Raw genomic sequence first — 24,219 nt, 5'->3', positions numbered from 1 at the left:
TGCTGAGCGTAAAATGCACGCTGATTTCGTGCGGGGGGCGGGGGTGGGGGTGGGGAGATTATGTAAAAGATCTCAACCATTTTTATACTGATTACATGTTGTAATCATATTTTGGATACACTGGGTTAAGTAAAATGCATTGTTAAAAATTAATTTCACCGTTTCTTTTTACATCTTTTAACGTGGCCACTAAAAAACTTTAGAATCGCGCTGCATCCCGGAGGACAGCGGCTTCCCAGGCTCACTCCCAATCCCAGCACTGGACACTCAGGTCTGAGGCCAGCGGAGGCTTTTATGGGGATTTAGGGAGGGGTGGGCTTCGATTTCGGTTAATAGCTGTGGGGCTGAGAAGACACAGTCGGGGCCAGTGAGATGCTCCAGAAAGCGAATTAGATCCGGCAAAGAGGAGCTTGAAGCCAGAGTGAGCCTGAGAAGCACAGGAATTTGCAGACTTCTTCGGGGGGGAGTTTGGAGCCAATGTTATAGCGATCCTCAGGGGGCAGGGAGACCCTATATGACATCTGGGGTGGGGCAGGCAAAGAAGAAGATCAGGAAGGGGAAGAAGTCCAAGTAAGAGAAGAGGAGGAGGAGGAGGAGGAAGGGGTCAGGAAGGAGGAAATGAAGTAGGCAAAGAAGGAAGGGAAGAAAAAGGAAAAACAAAAGAGCTAAAAAGAGGCTCTGGCTGGCTTGGTCGGAGGAGCCCATGACTCTTGATCTCGGGATTGTGAGTTCAAGCCCCACGTTGGATGTAAAGATTATAAACAACCTTTTTAAAAAAGAGAGAGTTCTGGATTGACACTGTCTACAATGGCAGCCACTAGTCAGGTGGGCTCTTGAGCCCTTGGAATGTGGCAAGTCCAAACTGAGATGTGCTGTGAGTATAACATACTTCAAAGTACAAAAAAAAAAAAAAAAAAGAGAGAGAGAGAAAGAAAAAAAATCTCATTAATTTTCATATTACATATTGAAGTCAAATATTGGAGATATTGGGGTAAACACAGCATTTCACTAAAATTAATATCACCTGTTTCTTTGAGTGTGGCCAATAGAAAATTTTAAATTACATATATGGCTCCCGAGCTCTGCTCTAGAAAAAAAAAAAAAAGGCTGGAGGAAACTCCTGGAATCATGAAGAGTGGATAAGGAGGGGAAGGGGAGAGATCTCCTCTTTTTACCTTATTATTATTATTATTTTAAGATTTTATTTATTTATTTGAAAGAGAGAGAGAGAGGGATAGCACAGAGGGAGAGGGAGAGGGAGAAGCAGACTCCCCGCTGAGCAGAGAGCCCCAGGCGGGACTCAATCTCAGGACCCTGAGATCATGACCTCAGCCCAAGGCTTAACTGACTGAGCCCAGGTGCCCATTTACCTTATTATTTTTAACACCAAGGAAGTATTATGCAAGTAAAACCGCTATAGAGAAGTTAAAAGACATTTGGGGGAAGGGAAACTGTTCAAGGGGCTTGGGAATATGAAGGCGAAGGGTGCCGGGCACAAAGAAAAGGGGTGTCCTCCAAATGGGGTAGCCCAGGGGAGGGGGCGAAGGGGTCCACCAGGCTTCGCAGCTGAAGGAGGCCAGTGGAGGAAGGGTGGTCTGCAAAGAAGCGCAAGACTTTGTTTGCCCACCTGTCCCCATAGGTTCATCTTTGAGAACCCCCCGCGCGGAGCAGGGGCGTGGCAACCCAGAAGCCACGTGACCAGGCCCCGCCCCACCCGCCGCTGATTGGCCCGAGCATGACACCTGACTCCGCGCTGGACCAACTGGATTCTCAATAGCGGGGATGTGAAATTGAACCGAGGCATGCAGGTGCTCACCCTGGACCCTGGAGGTGAAAGGCGGCGCGGAAGCTGGGGGCCATACGGCAACTGTGGCTGCAGCTGAAGCCAAGATAATGTGCAGACAGCCAGTGGCCCCTGAGAGGAAGAGATAGAGAAGCAAGGGAGGAACCTTGGCTCCTGATGTTTCATTTCCCAGAGCCGCTTTGTAACCCGGTGCGATTGTGGACGCCGTATTATGAAGGCAAAAATTAAGGCTCAGAAGCTCGATTCACTGGCCCAGGGCCCACAGCAAGTAAGGGGTAGCTCCCATTCCAATCTGGTTTTAAAATCGGTGCTGTTAAACACCCCCAGGATACTGCTGGGAACTCCCAAGACATGGGGGACACCAGCACCCCCACATTATATGGGAAGATATGGACAAACGGCCTCTAGAGAAAAGAATGGATGGATGGATGAATGGATGGATGGATGGATGGATGGACAGACAATTTAAAAACCAGTGTTTCCTATTCTGTGCTGTGTCCTAGCACCTCTGCCCGGGATTCTCCAAACTCAGTACCCATCTTAGACCTCTGGCAAGGGAGTGCTACTCTGGACCCCATGCTCTTGAGGACTCTCCCCACTCCACCCCCCATTCCCAGGGGAATCCCTGGGGCCAAGGAGTTGTGCCCACCCAGAATCCACACCTCCGCTGGATATTATGCTCTGGGAACCTGGGGTTGGTAGAATAATGGTCCCCCAAAGATATCCACACCCTGGGCCTGGGTGGCTTAGTCGGTTGGGTATCTGCCTTCGGCTCAGGTCATGATCCCGGGGTCCTGGGATTGAGCCCCATGTTAGGCTCCCTGTTCAGTGGAGAGTCTGCTTCTCCCTCTCCCTCTGCCCCTCCCTCCCTTCATGCTTGCGCTCGCTCTCTCTCAGATAAATAGATTTAAAAATACGTATTTTTAAAAAAGATACCCACACCCTAATACCTGGAACTTGCGAATATGTTATCTTACACTGGAAAAGAGACTTTGCAGATGTGAATAAATGAAGGATCTTGGGACGGGGGGATTAGCCTGGATTATACGGGTGGACCCAATGTCATCATAAGGTCCTTTCAAGAGGAAGGGGGTAGGGTCAGTCAGAGAAGAAGCTATGACAATGCTAGCAGAGTTTGAAGGATCTAGGGCCGCGAGCCAAGGAATGCGGGCAGCCTTGAGAAGCTGCAAGAGGCAAGGAAACAGATTCAGATGGGAGGACAAGGAGTCAGCTGTTCTCCTGGAAGGCAGAATTCTGAACTTGAACTTGTTTAGCCTTTCTGTTTGTTAAGGTCTATTTGTCAAGGCAGGAGGACCCAACATAATGAATGGTCGGCTTGCATGATCGATGAAGTTTCAGTAGTTCGACATAAGGTATGCGAGCCTCCGTGTGTACTCTTCTGCAAACGTTAGCAATCAGGCTGCCCCAAGTCTCAGCCGAAAAAGAAAAGCCTGTTACCCAAAATGCCTCCAGTTCACGGTGCTTCAATGGGGAGGGTAGAAGAGAAAGGGGCAGTTCTCTGCAGGGGGTGAAGTGGGGCAGAGAGAAAGAAGAGGTGACTAATGAGAAGGGGCTTTAGTCCTCAGTGTCCGAAATGAGAGGCTTGCGGGGAAAGAAGGCACAGAGAGGACACAGGGAGAGACAGAGATGAGAGACCTTGTGAGCCCCAGGAGTCGAGAGAGAGGAAGTAGAGCCCCAGAGAAAGAAAAGAGGCAAGAGAGAGGCTGCCCGGTGGCACAGTTGCAAACTGCACAAGGGCAGGACTCTGACGGATGGCTTGGCTGGCACAATCTCCATTTGCAACCTCCCCCTCTGCCATTGTCTACAACAGAGCCTGGAAGGCTAACACACTCAATTTCCCAGCTTCCTTTGCAACTGGGAGTGACCACCCGACACACACTGTGAAATAGCCAGAAGTTCCTCAGAAAGGCATATTTTCCCCAATAAAAAGGCAAGGCCTTGCCAGGAGGAAATCCTCCACTTTTCACTCTTCCTCCTCCTTCTTGCCTGGAACCAAGATATGCAGCACGGCGGGGAAGCAGCCATCTTGTGACCATGAGGCAGTCACAATGATCAAGAAGGTCTAGGCACCAAGGTCAACAGAACAAATACATGGAAAGAGTTTGGATCGTTGATGGTATCTTTGAACTATCGTGCCAGCCTTGGACTTCTTACTGAGAGAGAAAACGAAACCTCTGTCTGTTTAAGTACTCCTAAGGATCCAGGCGACTTACCTCTTTTATTGACTATTGGTATCCAGTGCAGGAACTGGGCCTGGCACAGAGTTTGCTGCTCTTTAAAACATTTAAAAATGAATGAATGACGTTCATGTTCCCACAAAGCCTAGCTTTCTTTTCTGCTACTGGTTCTGAGAGCCTCCCCTGCATCGCAATGCTTACCCAACCATCTTCCCTACAGCTGGTCGATTGGGCTTCTTTTCTTGCAGCTCAACAATTCCAATCAAGACAGAAGGGTAAAAAGGAGTGGCTACTTGAGGGGTGAGCTACTTGGGGAAGGTGATCCAGAGGACATGATAGCCTCCACACTAATTCCTGTCCATCCATTCTCCACTTGTCAGCCAGAGGGGGCATTTGCAAACAGAAATCAGATCACACCCCTCCCCTACTTAGAATCTCCCCTCCTCCTGGCTTCTTGCTGCCCTTCGAAAAAAACCCAACCCTGACCTCAGCCTCAGGGTTCACACCCGTGTCCTGCTCTCATCCCTCTAACGTCAGCTCTCTGCCATCCAGCCACATTGGCCTTCTTGCTGTTCCTCCAATAATCCAAGACCACTCCCACCTCAGGCCATTTGCACACCCTATTTCCTCTGCCTGCAAAGCTCTACCTCCACATGTCCACCTGGCTAGCCCTCACCTCCCTCAGGGCTCTGCTCCACTCACCTCCTCCAAGAGGCCCGCCCTGAACACCTTGGTGAATATATCCCAGTTCAGTCATGCCCTGGCTCACCATCACTTTCTGGATCATGCCAATTCTTCCGTTTGTCCGTTTCTTATAAATGTCCCACCTCTGGACCCTAAGCTCCCTTGAAAGCAGGGACTCTGGTCTGTTTCTTCACTGCCTGGCATAGACTAGGCGCCAAGAAAATAAATGCGTGTTGAATGAAGAAATCAAGGAGGGACAGGGAGAAAGTTACTGTGCTCAGCTTTGTTGTAACCTTGGTCTTGTACTTTGGAGCCTGAACTTAACTTTACCCCCATGATTTGGGAAACTGAAGTTAAAAAGCAAAACAAACAACCTAATCCAAGTATCCATTCCAGTGAGTTCAGATCTAATGATCATAATGAAAATAATAATATAGCAGTAAACACCCACAGCGAGCGAGCACCATTACTACCAAATAATAAACGAACCAATAATAAGAGCTACAATAATCCTCATAACAACCTTATGAGGCAGGTCCTTTTGCTATCCCCATTTTACAGAGGAGGAAACAAAGGCTCAGAGTGGTTGAGTAACTTGCCCAAGGTCACCAAGCCACGAAGAGACAGAGCCAGGGTTTGAACCCCGGCAGGCCAGCTCCGGAATCTGTAACTCCTAGATCTCTGAAGACACATCACAAGGACCCTGGTTCTGGAAGGGGGAGTTCACTCCCACCTTCAATGATCTACGTATGTCCTCCAAGCCGACCCACCCCTAGCTGACCTCTGAGGCTGATGAGTGGCCCCTGGCCCCTCACTCTCTCCCGGCATCCTCAGGGCCCCCGGCAGACCCCCCACCCCCCAGCCCGAGTCTGCGCTGACCCTGCCTTGAGCTGAGTGAGCGCTTCCTCTACGCGGGGCTGGTTGTACCGCACCATATAGCTGTGCATGTCGGGGTAGTTGCTGCGGATGTTCTTCTCCGTGGACCCGTTGGGCACCGTCCCAAACTTCAGGGGCGGGTACTGCTCCTGGGGCCGCTGGAACTGGGGCAGAATGGGAAGTTATTAGGGCGCCCCCCTGGGGCCATCTGGGTCAAGAATAGCCTTGACCCAGATGCTCTGTTCTGGGGGACACCTGTCAACTGGCAGGCACCCCAGCCCAGAAATGCTTCTCCAACGTGCTCACCGTGACCTTTTTCTGCTCCCACCCAGCAGATCCATCTGCAGACAGCCACACGTATGCATGCAGACATGTACACACATATATATGTATACACAGTCAGGAGTAATATTGAAATTTTAACACCTGGCATGGCCTGATCATGATCCAATCTGAAAAGACACTGGCTACAGAGTTCATTGGAGAAGGGTCGCAGATGCCTCTGATGGGCCAGGCATTAACCCTTAACTTGCTGGATCACGGGAAGTCCCAGGGGCAGGGGTTGGCACAGTGGGGGCTGGAGGCAATTGCTAATTACCAATCCATTCAGAAATAGTTCACTCTTCTTCTTCTTTTTTTTTTTTTTAAGACAGACACAGAGAGAACTCGTGCACGTGCAAGCCTGGGGGGGGGGGGGGGGGGGGGGGGGGGGGAAGAGGGAATCCTAAACAGACTCCCATGCTCAGCATAAGCCCAATGCGGGGCTTGATCTCACAACTCTGAGATCATGACCTGAGCTGAAATCAAGAGTCAGATGCCTAACTGACTGAGCCACCCAGGCGCCCCAAAAGTTTACTCTTTTAACAGCAGACATAGCCATACCAGTGTGGGCTGGCTCAATGTCAAGTGCGTATATGACTAAAACAAAGATGCAGACATATTTTCTATTCTATTCCATTAAAAAAAAAAAAAATACTTGTCAGGATGCCTGAGTGGCTCAGTCGGTTAAACATCGGCCTTTGGCTCAACTCATGATCCCAGGGTCCTGGGATCGAGTCCCGAACTGGGCTCCTTGCTCAGTGGGGAGCCTGCTTCTCCCTCTGCCCACCACTCCCCCTGTTTGTGTGTACTCTCTCTCTCTGACAAATAAATAAATAAATAAAATCTTTTTAAAAAAATGCTTGTTGCAATCCACTGAACTGACTTCTCAATCTTCTTTCTTTTTTTTAAGTTTTTTTTTTGACAGAGAGACACAGCGGGAGAGGGAACACAAGCAGGGGGAGTGGGAGAGGAAGCAGCAGACTTCCCACGGAGCAGGGGGCCTGATGTGGGGCTTGATCCCAGGACCCTGGGATCATGACCTGAGCCGAAGGCAGACGCTTAACGACTGAGCCACCCAGGCACCCCTGATTTCTCAACCTTCTAATAGGTCATGATACCCAGTTAACCACTTTAGTCTCAAAGAGTGGTCTGCAAACCACCAGTCCCTGAACAAACTGTGGTCTGGATGAGGTAAGTATAGAAATTGAGAGAATAAGCACTTAGAGCAATTTTTTTAAAGATTTTTTAAAATTTGTTTATTTTTAAAGTAAACTCTACACCCAGTGTGGGACTCGAACTTACGAGCCCGAGATCAAGAGTTGCATGTTCTACCGACTGAGCCAGCCAGGCGCTGCGCATTTATTTATTTATTTATTTATTTATTTATTTATTTATTTATTTATTAAGATTTTATTTATTTATTTGACAGAGAGAGAGCACGAATAGGCAGAGAGGCAGGCAGAGGGAGAGGGAGAAGCAGACTCTCCACTGAGCAGGGAGTCCGACGTGGGGCTCGATCCCAGGACCCTGGGATCATGACCTGAGCCGAAGGCAGACGCTTAACGACTGAGCCACCCAGGCGCCCCTCATAATTCATTTCTATCGTATTTTACAAAAGCATTGATCTCCATTGGAGGAAGTTCAGAGATTAGCCCTTCATCCCACTTTGAGGGAAGCACTACACCAAGTGGGATATCCCATTTGGCAATACTGCCCCACCCCTCACCCCCAGGACGTTTGGGGTCACTCTCTTCTCCTGGGAATATTTAAACAGTTCATTGTGCAACATAACCTTTCTCTTCCAGAACATTCTATTCTACCATTTTGGAATTCTCTTCTGACCTCCCACGTACCAAATTCTGGCCTGACCTCCAGCCCCAGCCAGCTCCCCGTCTCCCCGAACACACACACCTTTCGATCGCTGAGCCCAGACACGGTGTCCACGTACTCCTCCTGGATCATGAAGGCGGCCAGGTTGGCTGTGTAGCTGGCGAGGAAGATGACGGCGAAGAAGGCCCACACCAGCACCATGATTTTGCTGGTGGTCCCCCGGGGGTTCTCCACGGGCACCGAGTTATTGAACACCAGGGCCCAGAGCAGCCAGATGGATTTCCCAATGGTGAAGGTTGAGCCACCAGGCCCTGCAGGGGGCCAGGAGGGGGACATGGACCCCAAATCCCTTCTACTCCATGAGAGAGCAGAAAGAACTACGATTCCCAGCAGCCCCCAATGCCTCTACCCCAGGGGCTGTTGGGAAATGTAGTTCTATCTGCGGTCCGGGTGCTCTGAGGTGATGGAGGAAGGGGACTCACGCTTGCCCGTGGCCAAGCTGCGGTTGTAGCCGACGGGACTGAGGTACTCGAAGATGAAAACGGTGACGGCGACCACAGTGAGGCACATGACGAACATCATCACCCACACGGCAGGGCTGTAGGGCTCTGGGGGCAAGGGGGTAGGGGGTCATGGCTCAGCCAAGCAAAGGACTGCGGGGACCACAGACACGTGACCAAGGTGCAATCGCAGCCTGGGCCTTGTCCTACTCTGTCCCCTTCCCAGGCTCCCCATTGCGGGGACAGCCTCATTGCCCACCCAGACCCCTGGGAGACAGTCTCTCTCAAAGAGAGCCAACTCAACCATTTCTGTGGTTTCAGTCACCAGATATATCCTAAATGTTTCCTGAGCCCCAGACCCGAGTCTCCCCCTGGCAGCTCACCATGTTCCACACTGAGCCCAGCACTGACGCCCAGGCTCCCCATCCTGGGAGCCCCACCTTCCATCCAGTCACAGCCCACCCCCCATCTGTAACCTCGCCCCCTCCTTCCCGCCCTCCCCCTCACCAGCCACAGCTTGTCCCCCCCCCCCGCTCCCTGGCCTGATCACTCTCTCAAGAACGCACTGCTTTAACAGGCCAACTGACAGTTTCAGAGTGAGCCTCACCCTCTCTGCCTTGTCTCCACCGCTCCCCTGCCAGGGGCACCACCCTGACCTATCGCAGACACGCTCCCATCCATGTGTCTCCTCCTCACACTGCCGCTGGGAGTTCACTGACAATAAACCCAAACCACCACTTCCTTGAGATTCCTACCAGGTGATCTGCCCTCCCTGGGCCAAGCGCAAGCGGTCACAGCAGGGTCACCGCCCCAGACTGTCACTGCGGCATCTGGGGACAGTCCTGTTGCCTCTGCTGGGCAACATGGTGGGGCATAAATATGACCTTGTCACTTCCCTGCTGAAGGCAGGGGCCCCATGTGGCACATCTCAGGGTGCCCTGCAGAGACCTTGGTGCCACAGAGATGCTCTCAGCGAAATATACAGAAACCAAACGCAAAGGAAGAGATGTCCCTTCTCCCAGCCTCCCACTCCCAGGAGCTTTGCCCAGACTTCAGAGAGCAAGAGGGAACTGACGTGAACGGCTGCCCTTGGCCTGATGTGCACTTTTCCTTCTCTTGTCACCAAGTTCAGTGAGATCCCTACCCGATCCAGCTCATGGCCACCAACCCAATGGGGGCCAGCTTCCTAACCACACCCCCAACCCTGGTTACTCGCCTCACCCTTCCTATCCCACACCCATCTTCCTATCCCACACCCATCTCCTCTCTGCACGGACCTCTGCCTTCTCATGGGCCTCCTGCCCCCACTGTCTCCGGTGGGATATTTTTAAAAGCCTAGATCTGATCATATATCCCCTCCCCCACCATCTACAGCTAAAACCTTGGCCACTGCCATAAGAGTAAAACCCAACTTTCCTACCAGAGCCACCAAGGCCCTGCATCTCCCCCGCCCCCCGATGCTCCCACCCCCCAATTCTCTCTCAGCCCTTGTTTCTCACACCCTCATGATCACTCACTGCCCCCTCCAGCCGCACAGACTTCCGGCCATTTCCCAAATACTCCACACACATTCCTGCCTTGGGGTCTTTGCCCTTGCTGTTCCCTCTGCCTGGAATGGTTCTCAGGCCCAATCTCCAAAGGGGCCTTCCTGCCCTCTCCTGGCAGCACCAATCCCATTCCTCTCCACCTCCCACCCTGGCTTAATTTCTCATACTATTCATCACCACCTGAAATGATCTTGTCCATGTATCGCCTTAAGAGATTATTTTCTGTCTTCCCCACAAGGCCAAGAGCTCTTAGAGGACAGGGGCTTGTGTGCGGGGCCCAGAGCCTGGCACATGATAGGTGCTCAGTAAACACTGAGAAGTGAGTGGAGCACTTACCATGTTCTACTACCATGCTAATCTCTTTTCCTCATCTCATATATAGGGGAAGACTTGGGGTTTGTGGGGCCTGAGGCTTATACAATGTGGAGGGTTGTCTTTAAGAAAAAAAGAACACAAAATTATGAATACAAGAATACAAGGTACAGGGCCTTGAAGAGAATGTGCGAGAGAAGGTTCCTGAAGCTCAGTTTCCTTGGCCTCATGGCAAAATGGCTTCTCCCATTTTACAGATTGGGAAACCTAAGGTGAGAAGTGATGCCACCTCACCAGTCACACCACGGGGACAGGCAATGCCAGGATGGGAAGTGTTGCCGTCCCGGGGGCCCGGGCTCACCGAGGAAGGCCGAGGGGGACACGGTGCCGTTGCTGCGCGCCACCATGACGCTGATGCCCGTCTCCACGAAGGGCACAGAAAAGTCCACGATCTCGGACCGCTCCTCGTTGATGGTGAGGGAGCCGATGGCCATGTCCGCGCGCTGGTAGAACACCTGGGGTGAGGGCGAGAGGGGGTGAAGGAACCTGGCTGGCTCAAGCGCATAGAGGAGGATGGTGGGCAAGACCTGCCCCAGGAGACCAGTGACAGGGTGAGAGAGGCTAGGAGGGTGGCGGGGTGGCGGAGGGGGACGCAGAGTGGGGCAGGAAAGGAGGAGGTGAGAGGCGGGGAGCAGGGGTTGGAAGAGGTCGCCCCAGGCCCGGTCATGCTCCCAGAACAAGCTCTCTGGATTTGGGCTCCGTTCTCTCGGCCCCGCCCCCTTCGTTTAGGAGGGCCACCTCCCGGCCCCGCCCCCTCCACTCCACAGGTCCCTCCTTGTGGCCCCGCCCCTCAGCCAAGGCAGGTCTTGGGGTGGCCCCGCCCCCTCAGAGCCCGGGCTCCATCTCCTTTTGGCCACGCCCCTCCAGCCCGAGAGCTCCGGCGCCGTGGCCCCGCCCCAGCCCGCCTCCTCCCATCCGGGGTCGCCCCACCTCGCCGATCATGCCGTTCCAGACGCCGTCGATCTTCTTTCCGTGCTTGCCGTTGGTGACCAGGTAGAGGTCGTAGCTGAAGCCGATGGTCTGCGCCAGCCGCTTCAGAATGTCGATGCAGAAGCCCTTGCAGCACCGCTTTTCCGGGCGGGGGGCGTCCGGAGGAGGGCTGCGGGGAGCGAGCAGGCTTGGGGATGCTGGGGACCCCCCCCCCCACTTCAGACTCTCCCATGAGATGAGGGTATGGAGGGAGAGACAAGAAGCAGCTAAAACTATGGTTAGCGCTTTCTGGGGAAACTGAGGCTCAAAGGAGTTCCGTGACTTGTCCAAGGGGACTAAACTGGAGGGCTCTGTGGGTTCTGAGTTCCAAGGAAGGAGGGGCCGGGGGCCAGGACTGCTAGGCTTCAGGGGGTTGGGAAGCCGGAGCTCCTGGAGCCGGGGCTGTCACCTGTGGGTGCGGTTGAGCTGGCTCCGGCAAGGCACGGAGTCTCGGATGCAAGTGCCGCTGATGGGGTCGGCGGGCTCCACAATGACAAAGGGCCTCTCCTCCAGCGTGGCCACAGTGAGGTGCTGCGTGTCATCCACTGGCTGCAGGAAGCGGCCGTAGCGGGACCACAGCGGGTACTTTAGGCGGAGAGTCTGCTGCTCCCAGCTGCCCACCTTGGCCAAGAGAAGGGGATTCAGGCTCCGGGGCGGGGACTTTGCAGGATGTCCTGGCCATTGTGGCCCTCCTTCCTCAGAACCCCGGACTCCCAGCTCCTTCTCCCTTAGATCCAGGAGTCTAGGCCCCATTTTCCCCCTCCCCTTAGAACCCACGGGTCTGGGCTCCCACTTATTTCTCCCAGGACCTAGAAGCCCGGGCTCCTTCCTCCCTCAGAGGCCAGAGTCCTCATCTCTGTCAGGACCTAGGTGTCTGGGTCCCCACACCCTCTCCCTCAGTACCTGGGACTCCAGGCCCTCTCGTGTGCCCGAGGTTGGGGCTGGGACTCACCACCTCCCAAGTCCTATCTCTGGTGAGGGAGATGACCACCAGAGAGGGGTTCACCAAGAAGCCATCCTCATTGAAGGAATAATCCCGGTTATCCCAGGTAATATTCATGAAGTACCTGCCCAGGAAGAAGGGAGGGGACATGTGGGTACCTGGACTGGACCTAAGTGGCTGAAGGCAGAGATAATCCCCTTTCTACTGACCAGCCCCGGCCCCTAGCTGGAATCTCTCCCCCAAGATCCTGAACACCCAAATATTCCTCTTCTTTGTTCAGCCACCTCTGCTCGCTACCCAGCACCTCCTGAACAGGGTCGTAGACCCTCAGCTTGAGTTTGAGGTCCTCTTAGAGACGCTGTATGTTCTGGCCCCATCTGCCTGTGCAGCCCCATCTCTGATCTCTTCCTCCCCTCAAACTCCTTCCACCCCAAGCCCTTTCTGTACCCCACCAACACTGAATGCAAAGTGTCCCCGAAACGTATCACGCGGTTTCCTATTTCTTGACCATTGTAGGTGCTGTGCTTTCTGCCTGGAAAATGCTTTTCTGTCCCTTCTCACCCTGATTGACTCTTATGTCTTCAAGATTCAGCTCAAGTGTCCCTTCCTCTGGGAAAAGCCCCAGAAGGTCTCTGGACTCCCAGATAATCTTCACGATGCAACGGGACATGTACCATGAATGCCTGTCCTCAGGCCCTGGTCACTGCACTGGACACTCAACTGCGATCCTCACCTCCTCACTCCCCCCCACCCCCGCCGCCACCGTCCGCAAGTTCCACCTTCCTGCCCCCAGGATCTCCATGTCATCCCTCCTCTCCATCTCCACAGACCCCCTGGACCCCAGCCCCAGCCTCTTGCCTGGTCCCCAACCTCCATTTTCTCTCCTCCAGTCTGTTCCACACTCCACCTCAGAGGCGTCTTTCTGTATGCAAAACTGACTCCACTCCTTTCCTGCTCACAACCCACCCATGGCTCCCCAGTGCTCCAGAACAAAGTCCAGCCTCTCAACCTGGTATTTGAGGCTCTTGTGGTCTGGCCCCATCTACCCCCACCCCCAGCCTCATCACCCCCAATCCCAATTCTCCTACCTTCATCCCCTCTGAGCTGTTGTGGTCCCAACCTGCCTGAGTTTTTCTCCCCTCTGGGCCTTTGCACGATGCTGTTCCCCCTGCCTGGAATACTCAGTATTTTTGGAGAACTCCTAACCGCTCTTAGAATCAAATCCAAACTCCTTAGCCTGGCCAAAATGCCCTATATGAGCTTGGGCCTACACGGGCCTCACTTGCTTCTCCATAATACCCTGTCCCCCCGCCTTGCTCACTAAGCTCCAGTCACGGTGGCTTTGTTTCAGGCTCCCAAATAGGCAATTCCAGCCCGAGCGAGCGACTCTGCACCTGCTGTCCCCCCTCCCTTCTCCTCATTCAGATCTTCCAACAGTTGGCTCTTTTTCTTTGCCCATTTTTTTTTTCTCACCTCCAAATTTCACCTACTCCGAAAGAACTTTCCAGACGACCTCACCTAACCTCACACCCTGGGCATTTCTTATCACATTCTACCTGTTTTGATCACCTGCTGGTATTTCTTCTTTATCTTGTTTGTTCACTGTTTGTCTCCCCTATGAGACTGTCGGCTCTATGAGAGCAGGGACCTTGTTCAACACCATGTACACTTGTGCCCAAAGCAGCGCTTGGCACATAGCAGACTCTCATAAAGACTCATTCAATAAATGAATGAATGAGCCATTCATCCGTCAGGTCTCAGCTCCGATGTCTCCTCCTCTTGGAGACCTCCCTGACCCCGTAGGCTGACCCGTGACTGAGTAGCCTAGTTTGGAAGGCTGATTGGGGCCAGTGAAATTCGTCTTTTGGGAAGACGTTGGCTGTGAGAATTGGGGGTGGTGGGGATGGGTGGAAGACAGGATGGGATGAAATTATGAGTATCAGCAGAGAGCAGAAATTCTGGTAAAGAGTGAGTGCTAAGAGAAGAATTGGACAGACTCGGAATGGCAGGACAGAGACGGGGGTGGGGAGAGTAAGAGGGAGACAATCAAAAAGAGATGAAAGAGTAGCTGGTCCCCAGGCTGGGCCTCAATTCCTGGCGTCTGGGTTTCTGTGCGTGTTTATCTTCCCAATAAACCCCCTTTTCCCTTAGGAAACTTGAATGAGACTCTGCTTCGGGCAACCAGAAACATCCTGGAGCAGACAGTACTCCTGCTGGTGCTCCCACAATGCCCGGGGCCACCTCCATGATTGCCAGCATCACACTGTGTTGTCATTATCCTGTCCCTGTCTGCCACCCCTACAGGACCCTGTGTTCTTTTAAGAGAAGTCCACGGTCTTATTCATCTCCGTGTTCCCAGCGCCCAGCATGAGTCCTAGTTCCTAGCGGGCGCTCAGTAAGTATTTATGAACGAGGGATGCTTTTTCTCACCCTCTTGTCCCCAGATCCTGTCCCCCAAGTCACCGGTTCTCAATTCCCCTCCCCTCGCTTTTCTTCTCCACCGGTCACCTGTTTAAGCTCAGCTCGTCCTCATTTCGGGCTTAAAGGCCTCTCCCTCCACGGTTCCGTCCCCAAACTCATCAATTTCTTACTGCCAACGCTTCCTACGGTGGCGATGCTGTTTCCCACCAAACCCTGTTCGCTTCTAAAACACCTGAGCGTAAGCCGGGCACACACCTGGAATCCTCACCTCCCAGTCCTCGGTGCCGCTAGCCCAGGCCCCAAGCAGGGGAGACCTTCAGACTCTAACAATCGGTACAGCGCAAGCGCTAGCCAATCAGAATCGACGTCTAACCAATTTGCACGCGACGCGCCTGGAAACAACCAATAAGGCAGCCCTGGCCGCCCCACGCCATCCCCGCCGTCTCACCTGCCCCGAAGGAAATTGCTTGCTCCCCACTTTCTCTCTCTCCCGCTTTCTCAGAAGTGCGGCCGACCCCGCTTCAACCGACCGCGCAAAGGTGTTGGAGCAACGAGGTGGGAGGGTCCTGGGTCCCTGACTGATCACGTGGAGCAACAGAGCCTCCTGAAGACTCATTTCTGGATTTTTTTTGGAAGATTTTATTTTTAAGTGATCTGGGGGCGCCCTGGGTGGCTCAGTCGGTTAAGCGTCTGCATTCGGCTCAGGTCGTGATCCCAGAGTCCTGGGATCGAGCTCCGCATCGGGCTCCTTGCTTGGTGGGGAGCCTGCTTCTCCCTCTGCCTGCCGCCCCCCGCCCCGCCCCGCTTGTGCTCTCTCTCTCCCTCTAATACATAAATAAAATCTTTTTTTTTTTTTAAAGTGATCTCTACACCCCCACGTGGGATACGAACTCACAACCCCGAGTTAGAGAGTTGCACGCTCCACAGACTGAGTCAGCCAGGGGCTCCTCATTTCCAGATTGTTAAGTGAGGAAGAACAACTTCTATCTCGTTCTGGCCGCGGAATTACTGGGTCATTTTGTTACTGAAATTCAGCTTATACTTTAGGGAATTTCATCATACCTGAGGTGCCATCGAGTATAGGGTGTATCTCTAGTTTTATGCACCGCAAAGAAAGAAAAAAGGGCTGCCGATTAAACCATGATAAGCCATCAATCGTACGGTATATCTTGATTTCTAAGACCTTAAACTGTGGGGAAAAATTCGTCTTAAAATCAGGAAGTATCGTAACACACTCACTGTGTCTTGGGTGCTTTTTCCCAATTACCTGATTTAACCCCAGGCAGGAGACCCAAGTATATCCATTTTACAGAAAAGTACACTGAGGCTCTGAGAGGGGACGTGACCCATTTGAGGCTGCTCAGTCAGTGAGCACCCCAGGCAGTCAGGCTCTGGAGCCTTCCCACAGCCCTCCTACACCAACCCCACTCACCTATGCAGACTCTCCCCTCTGTGGGTGCGGTTCTGGGCACGGCAGTCATGGCCGAGCTCGGGCAGGAAGCCATAGTCACGCAGCAGAGCCTGGGCACCTCTGGCCACGACAGCCACACCAGCGGCCACACGCCGGGCCAGGTCATCCCGCCAGCCAGCCGAGCGCACTGCAAACAGCCCAGCAGGCAGTGGGGCGCCTCCTGGCAGAAGAGGGGGCTCTCCAGGGGCGCCTGAGCCTCCGCCTCCAGCCAGCTGGGGTCCCACCATGAACCAGACGTAGCCAGGCCCCGTGAGGCCAGCCTCCTCAGCTGCCCGGAACACGGGCTCGGCTTCTTCCCGGGCACAGAAGAGCAGGCGGATCTGCGCGCTGACGCTGCGGAGCTGGGCACCCAGCACGGCCTCGCCTGCTCCAGGGTCCAGCGTCAGTGCCCCGCGGTGCTCCCAGCCCACCATGCTGCCATCAGTCAGCACCTCGATGTAGGACAGGAAGGCCCGGTGGCCGGGGGCACGCGTGGTCACCGCTACAAAGGATGTCCAGTCGTACTCCTCCAGCACCTCAAAGATGACCTGGAGCTGCTGCTCTGTGGAGGAGCCCAGCTGCAGGAAGGTGGAGCCCTTCTCCTGCGGGCGAGGAGGAGGATGTCAAGCCTCTGGATGTGGAGACCACGGCTCCCAGCAACCAGTAGGGGCCTTCGGTTCCCAGTGGTCAAGACAGATCTCATCTCCCAGCAACTGATGAGGGCATCCCAGCTCCCAGTGGCCACCAGTATGTCACGGCTCTCAATATGGCAACTGACTAGCTGTTCACCAAACCCCTCTCCTTTCCCTGCTGGTGCACAGAGCTAGGCCTGGGTTAGGTTTTGCCATGTGGCTGAGTTCTAGACTCATCCGGAAAAGCTCTCCCCCATGCACCTTACTCTCTTCCCTGTCTGAGAACAGATGCAGAGGCCCCAGAAGAGAACTCCGAAGTCCTAGGGGATTACAGAGCCATAAGAGGGAGGAGACTGAGTCCCTGAGTCGTCACTTGGAGGAGAACCACCTCTTGTCAGGAACACCTGTTTGGATTTTATATGAGTGAGAAACAACCTTCTATTGGGTTGAGCCACTGAGATGTGGGGGTTTATCTGTTATAGCAGCTAACATTACCCTAGAACACACACAGCATCCAGGGAGGGAACTACAGTCCCCAGGATCCACTGGGAGGGACTACATTTCCCAGCATGCAACGAGGGTGCCGAAGAAGATACCGTCTCTCCCAGCAGGAAGCAGCTTTGCTGAGTGGATTTGCCCTTCTCTGGTCTTCCTCCTGCCTCCCTGACTTCTCCTTCTGTCAGAATTTTAAACACAGAAGTGCTCTAGTGTTCTCTTCTCTGTCCTCCCTCCTTGGTGATCTCATCTAGACCCATGTGTTTAAATACTGTCTTCTGTGCCATCCAATATGGTAGCCAGTAGCCACCCATTTAAATTAATTAAAATTAAGTAACATTTAGTTCCCGGGCTGCACTAACAACATGTCCAGTGCTCAAGAGCCACACGTGGCTAGTGGCCATCATACTGGACAGAGCAGATATAGACCATCTTCCTCATTGCAGAAAGTTCTATTGCCCTGCACTGAATATGTTAATGGCTCCTCTCCAGTCACTGTACCTTTCTCGTGAACTCTGGACAGACCTATCCCCCTTTCTACTCAACATCTCCTCTTGGATTTCCAAGAGGCATCTCAAAATTAGCATGTCAAAAACAGAATTCTCCATCTACCCCCCCCCCCAACCCAGCCTCAAACCTCTTCCCCAACTTCCTTTCCTTATTCACCCAGCTGCTCGGCTCCCAAGGCTAAATCATCCTTTCCCTCTCTTTCCCTCACGCCCAATCCAGGCCATCTTCTAGTCTTCTCGGCTCTCTGTTCAAAACATAACTCCATTCCTCACTACTGCCCCATCACAACCCTCATTGACCACTGTCTTGCTTAGACAAGTGTAACAGCTTCCTGACCCCTCTCTGCTAACATTTTTGCATCTTCCAGTCCATTCTCCATCAGCAGCCAAATTCATGTTTTCAAAATATTAATTGGATCACATCCCTTCTTGGTTGAAAACCTTCCAATACTTCTACCTTAGAGTCAAAGCCAAAGTCCTCACTTTGGCCCACAGGCCCTGCATGAACTGGCCCTCGTTGCCTCTCTGACCTCATCTCCCACCACCCCCACCTCTCTGTTCTTCCTCAAACACATCAAGTTCCTTCCAGCTTCAAGGGCTTGGCCCTTTGCTGTTGCCTCTCGCGGGGACACTCTCCCCTAGCTCCTCCACGCTGGACCTACCACTCCCCATTCCTCCAGTCCAGCTCATTTGCCACCTCCTCGGGGAGGCCTCTCCTGACTGCCATCCTACCCTTCCTCCAGGACAGATTTCACCATCTGTTATTTGCTTTCTGTCTCCCCATTAGAATGCAGGCTCCATTAAGAGCAGGGATCCTGTCTTTTTTTTTTTTTTTTTTCCTTTTCACAACTGTATTCCACGGAACCTAAAACAGACCCGGCACGGAGTCAGCCCTCAGTGAGAAGAGGAAATGGACTTTCTTCCTAGGTGTGTGCCTGTGGTTATGTGTGTAGGAGATAGGGCAGTTGTCCTGAGCGGATGAGGTCTCTCAGCATGCAATGAGAATCCTGAGAGGAACTCATCCTTGGCAAGTGGAGATATGCTGAGGGGACCACTTTCCCAGCATTCCATGGAGGCACGATGGCCCTGTGAGGACCCCTCTTTCTTCCATCCAGAGATACTAGAGGGACTACATTTCCCAAAAGGCAAAGAGTGTACACTGAGCGGGCCACAGGTCCCAGGTGACAATAAACAGTGGCCCACACTTCTCAGCAGCAATGGAGGCAAGAGGAGTCACATCTCTCGGTAGGCCACAAAGGCGGCAGCCACGGAGTAATAAGTCCACCTCGAAAGTGATCGGCTTGCATATCTCTGGACAACTCCTGTCTAAAAGAAGAAAGTTGGCCAGAGGCCCTTCCCAGAATGCTCTGGACAGCAGAGAACTACGAGTCCCAGGATGTAACTGTGACCTAGTCACGAAGCACCCGAAGCCACCGGCCCTCACAGCAGGGAACAGGTGGGGACTTGGGCTCCACCCACTCAGATGGCCCCATCGGCCCTAGTACCACCTCGGTTACACTGGCTCCACCCCTAAACAGGCCATGCCCCTTCCCAGGCACCTCCTCCTAGCCTGTCCCTTCTCCTTCTCAGCGCGTACACCAGGCTTGGTCCAATTCTTTCCTTTTCTACCAGAAGTCCACTCCAGCTGGTGTCCCTCGGGCGGCAGGCCTCTTTCCAGGCCACAGCCGGCTCCAGCCTCTTGCCCCCTCTCTCCTGCAGCCTCCTGGGTTTGACTTCTCATTGGCTGGGCCTGCCTTTCTGGTGGGCCTTCATCCTCCCAGGCCCACCCTCCAGATTCTCGCTTTCCACGCCTTACAACTGGGGCATGCCTCTGGCCAAACCCCACTCCCGGGGCTGTTTCCCACTTTAGACCCCGCCCCTTTAGTCCAGAGCGTAGGCCCTGCCATCTTCCTGACCTCCCTCTGCACCACCTCACCAGCTAGCTCTCCCCTTCCCTGACTGCCCTCGCCCCACTTCCTGGCTGCATGGTTCTGCCCTTCCCCAGCCCATCTACGACCCCTCCCCTTCTCCCACTCCTCCTTTCACCAGAAGGCTCCGTCCTCCTACCTAGACTTCTAGAGCCCTTGCTCAGCTGGCCGAAACCCTCCCTGCCCCTCGGTACCCTGACCTCCGCGTACCCTCTTTCTTGGCCCTCTCCCTGCCTTCCTGGCTCCTGGCTCCTGACCAGACCTCACCCCTTCCTAAACCCCATTCCTTTCCAACTGACTCCTCCCTTGCTGATCCCCAGATCCCACTCCACCCTCAGAGCAGGCCACCTCTGGCGGGTCCCTTTTTGTTCCCAGTCCCCGCCCCTCGCTGCCCTTCCCCGCTTCTTCTCCAGATTCCATTCCCTCCCCTGACTCCCTCCTCCCGCAGACCCTCAACCCTCCGCATACTCTGACCATGACTGGCCCCTCTCTCACCCTGCTCCTAGGTCAGTCCCCGGGCAGGCTCCCAGGCTCCGCTCAGCCTACAGGCCACGCCCCCCAAGCCAGCCCCGCCCCTCACCTAGCCCCGCCCCTACCCTTCCGGCCCCACTCCGTCCCAGATGCGGACCCTCAGGCTTGGCCCCGCCCCCCGCGGCTGGCCCCGCCCCCCGCAGGTCGCGCGCACCTTGGGCGTGAGCACGAGCGCGGCGCCGCCGTGCACGGCCACGATGGGCAGCGAGGTCTGCGCCGACAGGAAGTCGAGGATGGGCGCGACGGCGGGCGCGCGCGAGTCGTCCTCGAACACGACGCCGTGCACGCGCAGCCCCGACAGCAGGTCGCAGAGCTGCAGCACGAGGCTGCGCGGGTCCGAGCCGTTGAGCACCAGCGCCACCGGTCGCACGTCCAGGCCCGGGCTGCGCACGGCCGCCGCCACGGCCGGGCCCAGGCGCGCCGCCTCGGTCGCGTACGCGGGCCCCGAGAACACGAGCGCCACGTTGAGCGGCCGCGCCCCGCCGGGGCCCCCGCCGGGCCCGGCGGCCCCGCCCGGTCCCGGCGCCTCCTCCGGGAACGGGCTGGCGCAGGCCAGCGCCAGCAGCAGCAGCATCTTAGCGGGGCCCCGAGGGCCGCGGGGGCCACCGGCGCCGCGCATCGCCTGCGGGCCCCTCCGGGCGGCCTCTGACGCGGGAGAGCGGGCGCACCGAGCCGGGGAGACCCCGGGAGCGGAGAGGGACACAAATGAGAGGAAGACACAGAGATGGGGAGACAGAGACGGGGGACAGGATATAGAGAGACACGGGCAGGAGGAGATACAGGGAGGGAGAGACTCAGATAGGGAGGAGAGGGAAAGGTTGCGATATAGAGACAGGGAGCCACCGAGAGACACACAGGCAAAGGGAGAGACAGAGACAGAGAGAGCGAGGCAAAGGGAGAGACACAGAGACAGGGAAAGTGGAGGTGGGTAATGGGGACAGAGAAGATGCAGAGATCGGGAAAAGAGGGAGACAAGGCAGGAATGGGTAACAGACCCGCAGAGACGGGATCAGAACAGGAGCCGAGAGAGAAAGGGGGAGATGGCAAGAGAGATGAACACAGCCACAGAGAGATGGTCGGAGAGAGACATGGACAGGAATAAGGAGAGAGATGGAAGGAGAAACAGAGACAAGGATGGAGAGGCTCAGAGTGACAGAGACAGGGAGAGGAAGGAGGCAGAGAGAAGACCGAGTGACAGAAATAGGGAGGGAAAGATAGAGAGGCAGGGAGAGATGCAGAGGAAGACAAGGAAGGCGGGAGAGATAAGAGAGACGAGAAAGTTGGACAGAGATAGGAAGACGGAAAGAAGCCCAGAAAGATGGAGACGGACCCCACGGCCACCAAGAGACATGGACACACAAGAGACGGAGAAACAGGCAGAACAGATTGAGGGAGGAGGCAGGCAGAGCAGACAGAAAACATAGGAAGACAGAAATAGCGAACCAAGGCAAAGATCAAGACCCCCACCAGGGAGGTGCCCGGCACAGACATGAAAGGGAGGCGGGTGGCAGGCGGGATCAAAAATAAAAGGAAGAAAAAGTGAGGGAAAAAAATGAGAAAGGGAAAAGGGGTCAGGTGTGTGGGGGGAGAGAAAGAAGAGAGAAAAAGAAATGAGTGGGACATCCCAAGGAGAGAAAACACCCCCAGGACCTTACCTCCCACCTTGACCACAACCCCCAACCTGTTTTTGTCCCCTTACTCTGTCCCTATCCCCCCCCCATTCTCAGTGAGAGCTAGAAAGAGAGTTACGGCCCAGGCTGGGTTGCAGGGTTGGGGGGCACAGCTGTGGAGAGCCAGGGGGCAGGGGTCCCTGGCTCCCAGCCCAGAGCAATTTAGTAAATTAGAGGAAATACAGCATCTCTTCCTGTGTCCCCTGTTGAATACTAGCTGCCTGGGGTGGTCGGGCTGGGAGCCCAGACTCCTGGCTCCTGGGTCTGAAGGAGGAGGGTACTGGGGGCCTGGACTCCTGGTTCCCAGAGAGAGATTAGAGCCTGCACTAGGGGCTTCCTAAAGGGGTGAAGGTCCAGATGGGGAAGAGTTCTCTCTTGGCTGTCAATCAGGCTTCTGTCCGGTTGCCATGGTAGCGCAGGCCTCCTCTACCCCACAAATAGCCAGGGTGGGGGAAAGGCCCACACCCCTTCCCCTGCCTAGAGGCCTTGCTCCCCTCCCTGCAACACACACCTGCCTTCCCAGGGATCCTGGGCCACTGTCTCCCCAGGGATGGGGGTGGGGACTCCTAGTGTGCCCGTCCCTCCCAAATCTTGGCTCCCCTGGCCCCTCCTCTCCTCTGCCCTTCCCCAAGCAGCTGGCTCAATCAGCGCTCAGAATAGCCCCCCCCACCCCAAAATAACCCACAGCTGTGGCCTGGCCCCTGCGGGGTTAACACTCACTCACTCCTCCCTTCCCAGTGGCTTTGCATCCCTCAGACCCTCCTCTGCCTCTCTCAGATCCACCCCTGCTTGGCCTCCGTCCTTGGGGACCCCAGGTCCTACCCCCTACTGAGGCCCAGGAGGGTAACTCCAGCCCCACCCTTCTTAGGAAGCTGGATGCCCAGTCCTCTGGTGGGAAGGGCAGTCTCCCACCCCTTCAGGGTCTGAGTAGTGGCATCCCCAGCCGCTGGGGGACTCTGGAGGCCCAATTCCCAGAACCTATGCCCTCAGGGATTACATTGCCCAGGCCCCCAATCTCCACCTCATAAGTCTCAGTCCCCAGATCCATTCCCATGGGGCCCAAGAGCCGGACCCCCCTCGTCCCCTGCCCTGTCAGAGACTCAGGAGACTGGGCCCCCAGCCCCTTCTTCCCTCAGACACAGAAGCTCTATCTAACTTCTCCCATAAAGACTCAAGAATCTTGGCTCTCAGCACGCTTCTCCCCTAGGACCCAGGAGTCCAGATGCTCAGTTCTGTCTTTTCCCAGGACCCAGAGGTCTTGGCCCCCTCTGGCCCCCTAAACTGGGTGCCCAGCCTCCGCTATGCCCAGAAACCAGGAATCCAGGCCCATAGTCATTTCTTCCCTTAAGAACCCCCTTTTTGCCTCAAACCCCATCAGTCCCAACATCCTGGGAGCCCCCCCATTCCCGCCAGCTCCAGCCTCCTGTCACCCCACTCAGGTCCTGTATACAGCACAGGCTGTCCCCCAGCTAAGAAGGAGGAGGATGCCAGAGATTCCTGGGGTGTCCCTGTCTCCATCACTCCCCCCAATCCATCAAAGAAGAGAGGAGAGGCCACTCTGATCAACAGCCCGCCCCCCCCTCGTGTCGTGCCGCAGACGGCATCCCGTTCTACCCCCCCCGCCCCCGCACCTCCAACACCGTTCTCTCCCCACCCTAATCCTGGTGCTCAGAACAGGCTGGAAGGGTATTCCAGAACCTTGAGGAGGGGGTGGTAGCTTGGGGTGAGGGGTGCTTGGGGCCTGGATGCCCTCAAGGTCCTTGGCGGGGGTATTAATAGCAGACTCATAGCTCTGAGAAGGGAGGGGAGAGCGAGAGGAGAGAGGGAGAGGAACGGCCAGCGAGGGGGGAGACCGATGCTGGCAGGGGGATGCAGAGGGAAGATGGGATGGAGAGATGGGGGAAAGAGAGAGAGATGGGGTGTCAGGTATACGGGGCTGGGGAGAGGGTGCAAAGTATCAGAGAAATGGGGGGTTAGGAGGTCTGAGGAGTAGAGACCCAGGAAAAAGGGGCTCAGAGAGGGAGAAAGAGGGGGTGGAGGAGAGTCTCCAGGAGACAAGGGAGCTGGCGAGGGGCGAAGACCCCTGCTCACCATGCAATCCCCCTCCTTCCCTGAGGCCCCTGGCCAACTTTCCCTGTCCTAGATCTGGGGGTCCACATTCCCTCCCCCACCCCCGCATCCCCTACCCCGGCCTTACCTTTTCATGACCCTGTTCTGTGGGGGGTACTGCGGGGGGGCAGGACCGGAACCCAGAGTCCAGCGACCCGAAGATTCTCGGCGGAGGGCTCAGGGAACCGCTGGGGGGCAAAGCCCTGGGGCGGCGGCGGCGGCAGCGGCGGTGGGGACCTCCTGCCTGTCCCCGGCTCCGGCTCTCCCTCCTCGTCTTCGGTCCCGTCCTGCCCTGTCTGTCCCCCAAGGTTGCGGCCACCCCAACTAGGCGAGGTTGCTGCTACACATGTTGCACTGGAAGTTGGGCCCCGGACATTGCGGAGGCTGTCGGGGTGTCCTCTCGCCGCCCCGACCCCGTGGGGATCCCCCC

General features: G+C 55.2%; 1 protein-coding gene across 1 annotated transcript in view; it reads right to left on the bottom strand.

Annotated features, from left to right (window-relative positions):
* The window catches only part of GRIN2D (glutamate ionotropic receptor NMDA type subunit 2D), a 31,743-nt gene extending 11,114 nt beyond the window's left edge, over positions 1-20,629 (bottom strand). Inside the window, exons 1-9 of the mRNA XM_034986490.1 lie at positions 20,165-20,629; positions 15,898-16,517; positions 12,054-12,168; positions 11,511-11,722; positions 11,063-11,231; positions 10,434-10,587; positions 8,196-8,321; positions 7,795-8,024; positions 5,566-5,726 (exon numbers count right to left, since the gene is read on the bottom strand). Of these exons, the coding sequence (XP_034842381.1) occupies positions 5,566-5,726; positions 7,795-8,024; positions 8,196-8,321; positions 10,434-10,587; positions 11,063-11,231; positions 11,511-11,722; positions 12,054-12,168; positions 15,898-16,517; positions 20,165-20,629 (2,252 nt within the window). The remainder of the gene's footprint in view (positions 1-5,565; positions 5,727-7,794; positions 8,025-8,195; positions 8,322-10,433; positions 10,588-11,062; positions 11,232-11,510; positions 11,723-12,053; positions 12,169-15,897; positions 16,518-20,164) is intronic.
* Positions 20,630-24,219: the final 3,590 nt, after the last annotated feature.

Source organism: Mirounga leonina, unplaced genomic scaffold (genome assembly GCF_011800145.1).
Source record: "Mirounga leonina isolate KUSES-001 unplaced genomic scaffold, KU_Mleo_1.0 Mir_376, whole genome shotgun sequence".
Lineage (NCBI taxonomy): Eukaryota > Metazoa > Chordata > Mammalia > Carnivora > Phocidae > Mirounga > Mirounga leonina.
Note: the sequence above shows the minus strand (reverse complement) of the source record. Positions and strands in the feature narration are given on the sequence as shown.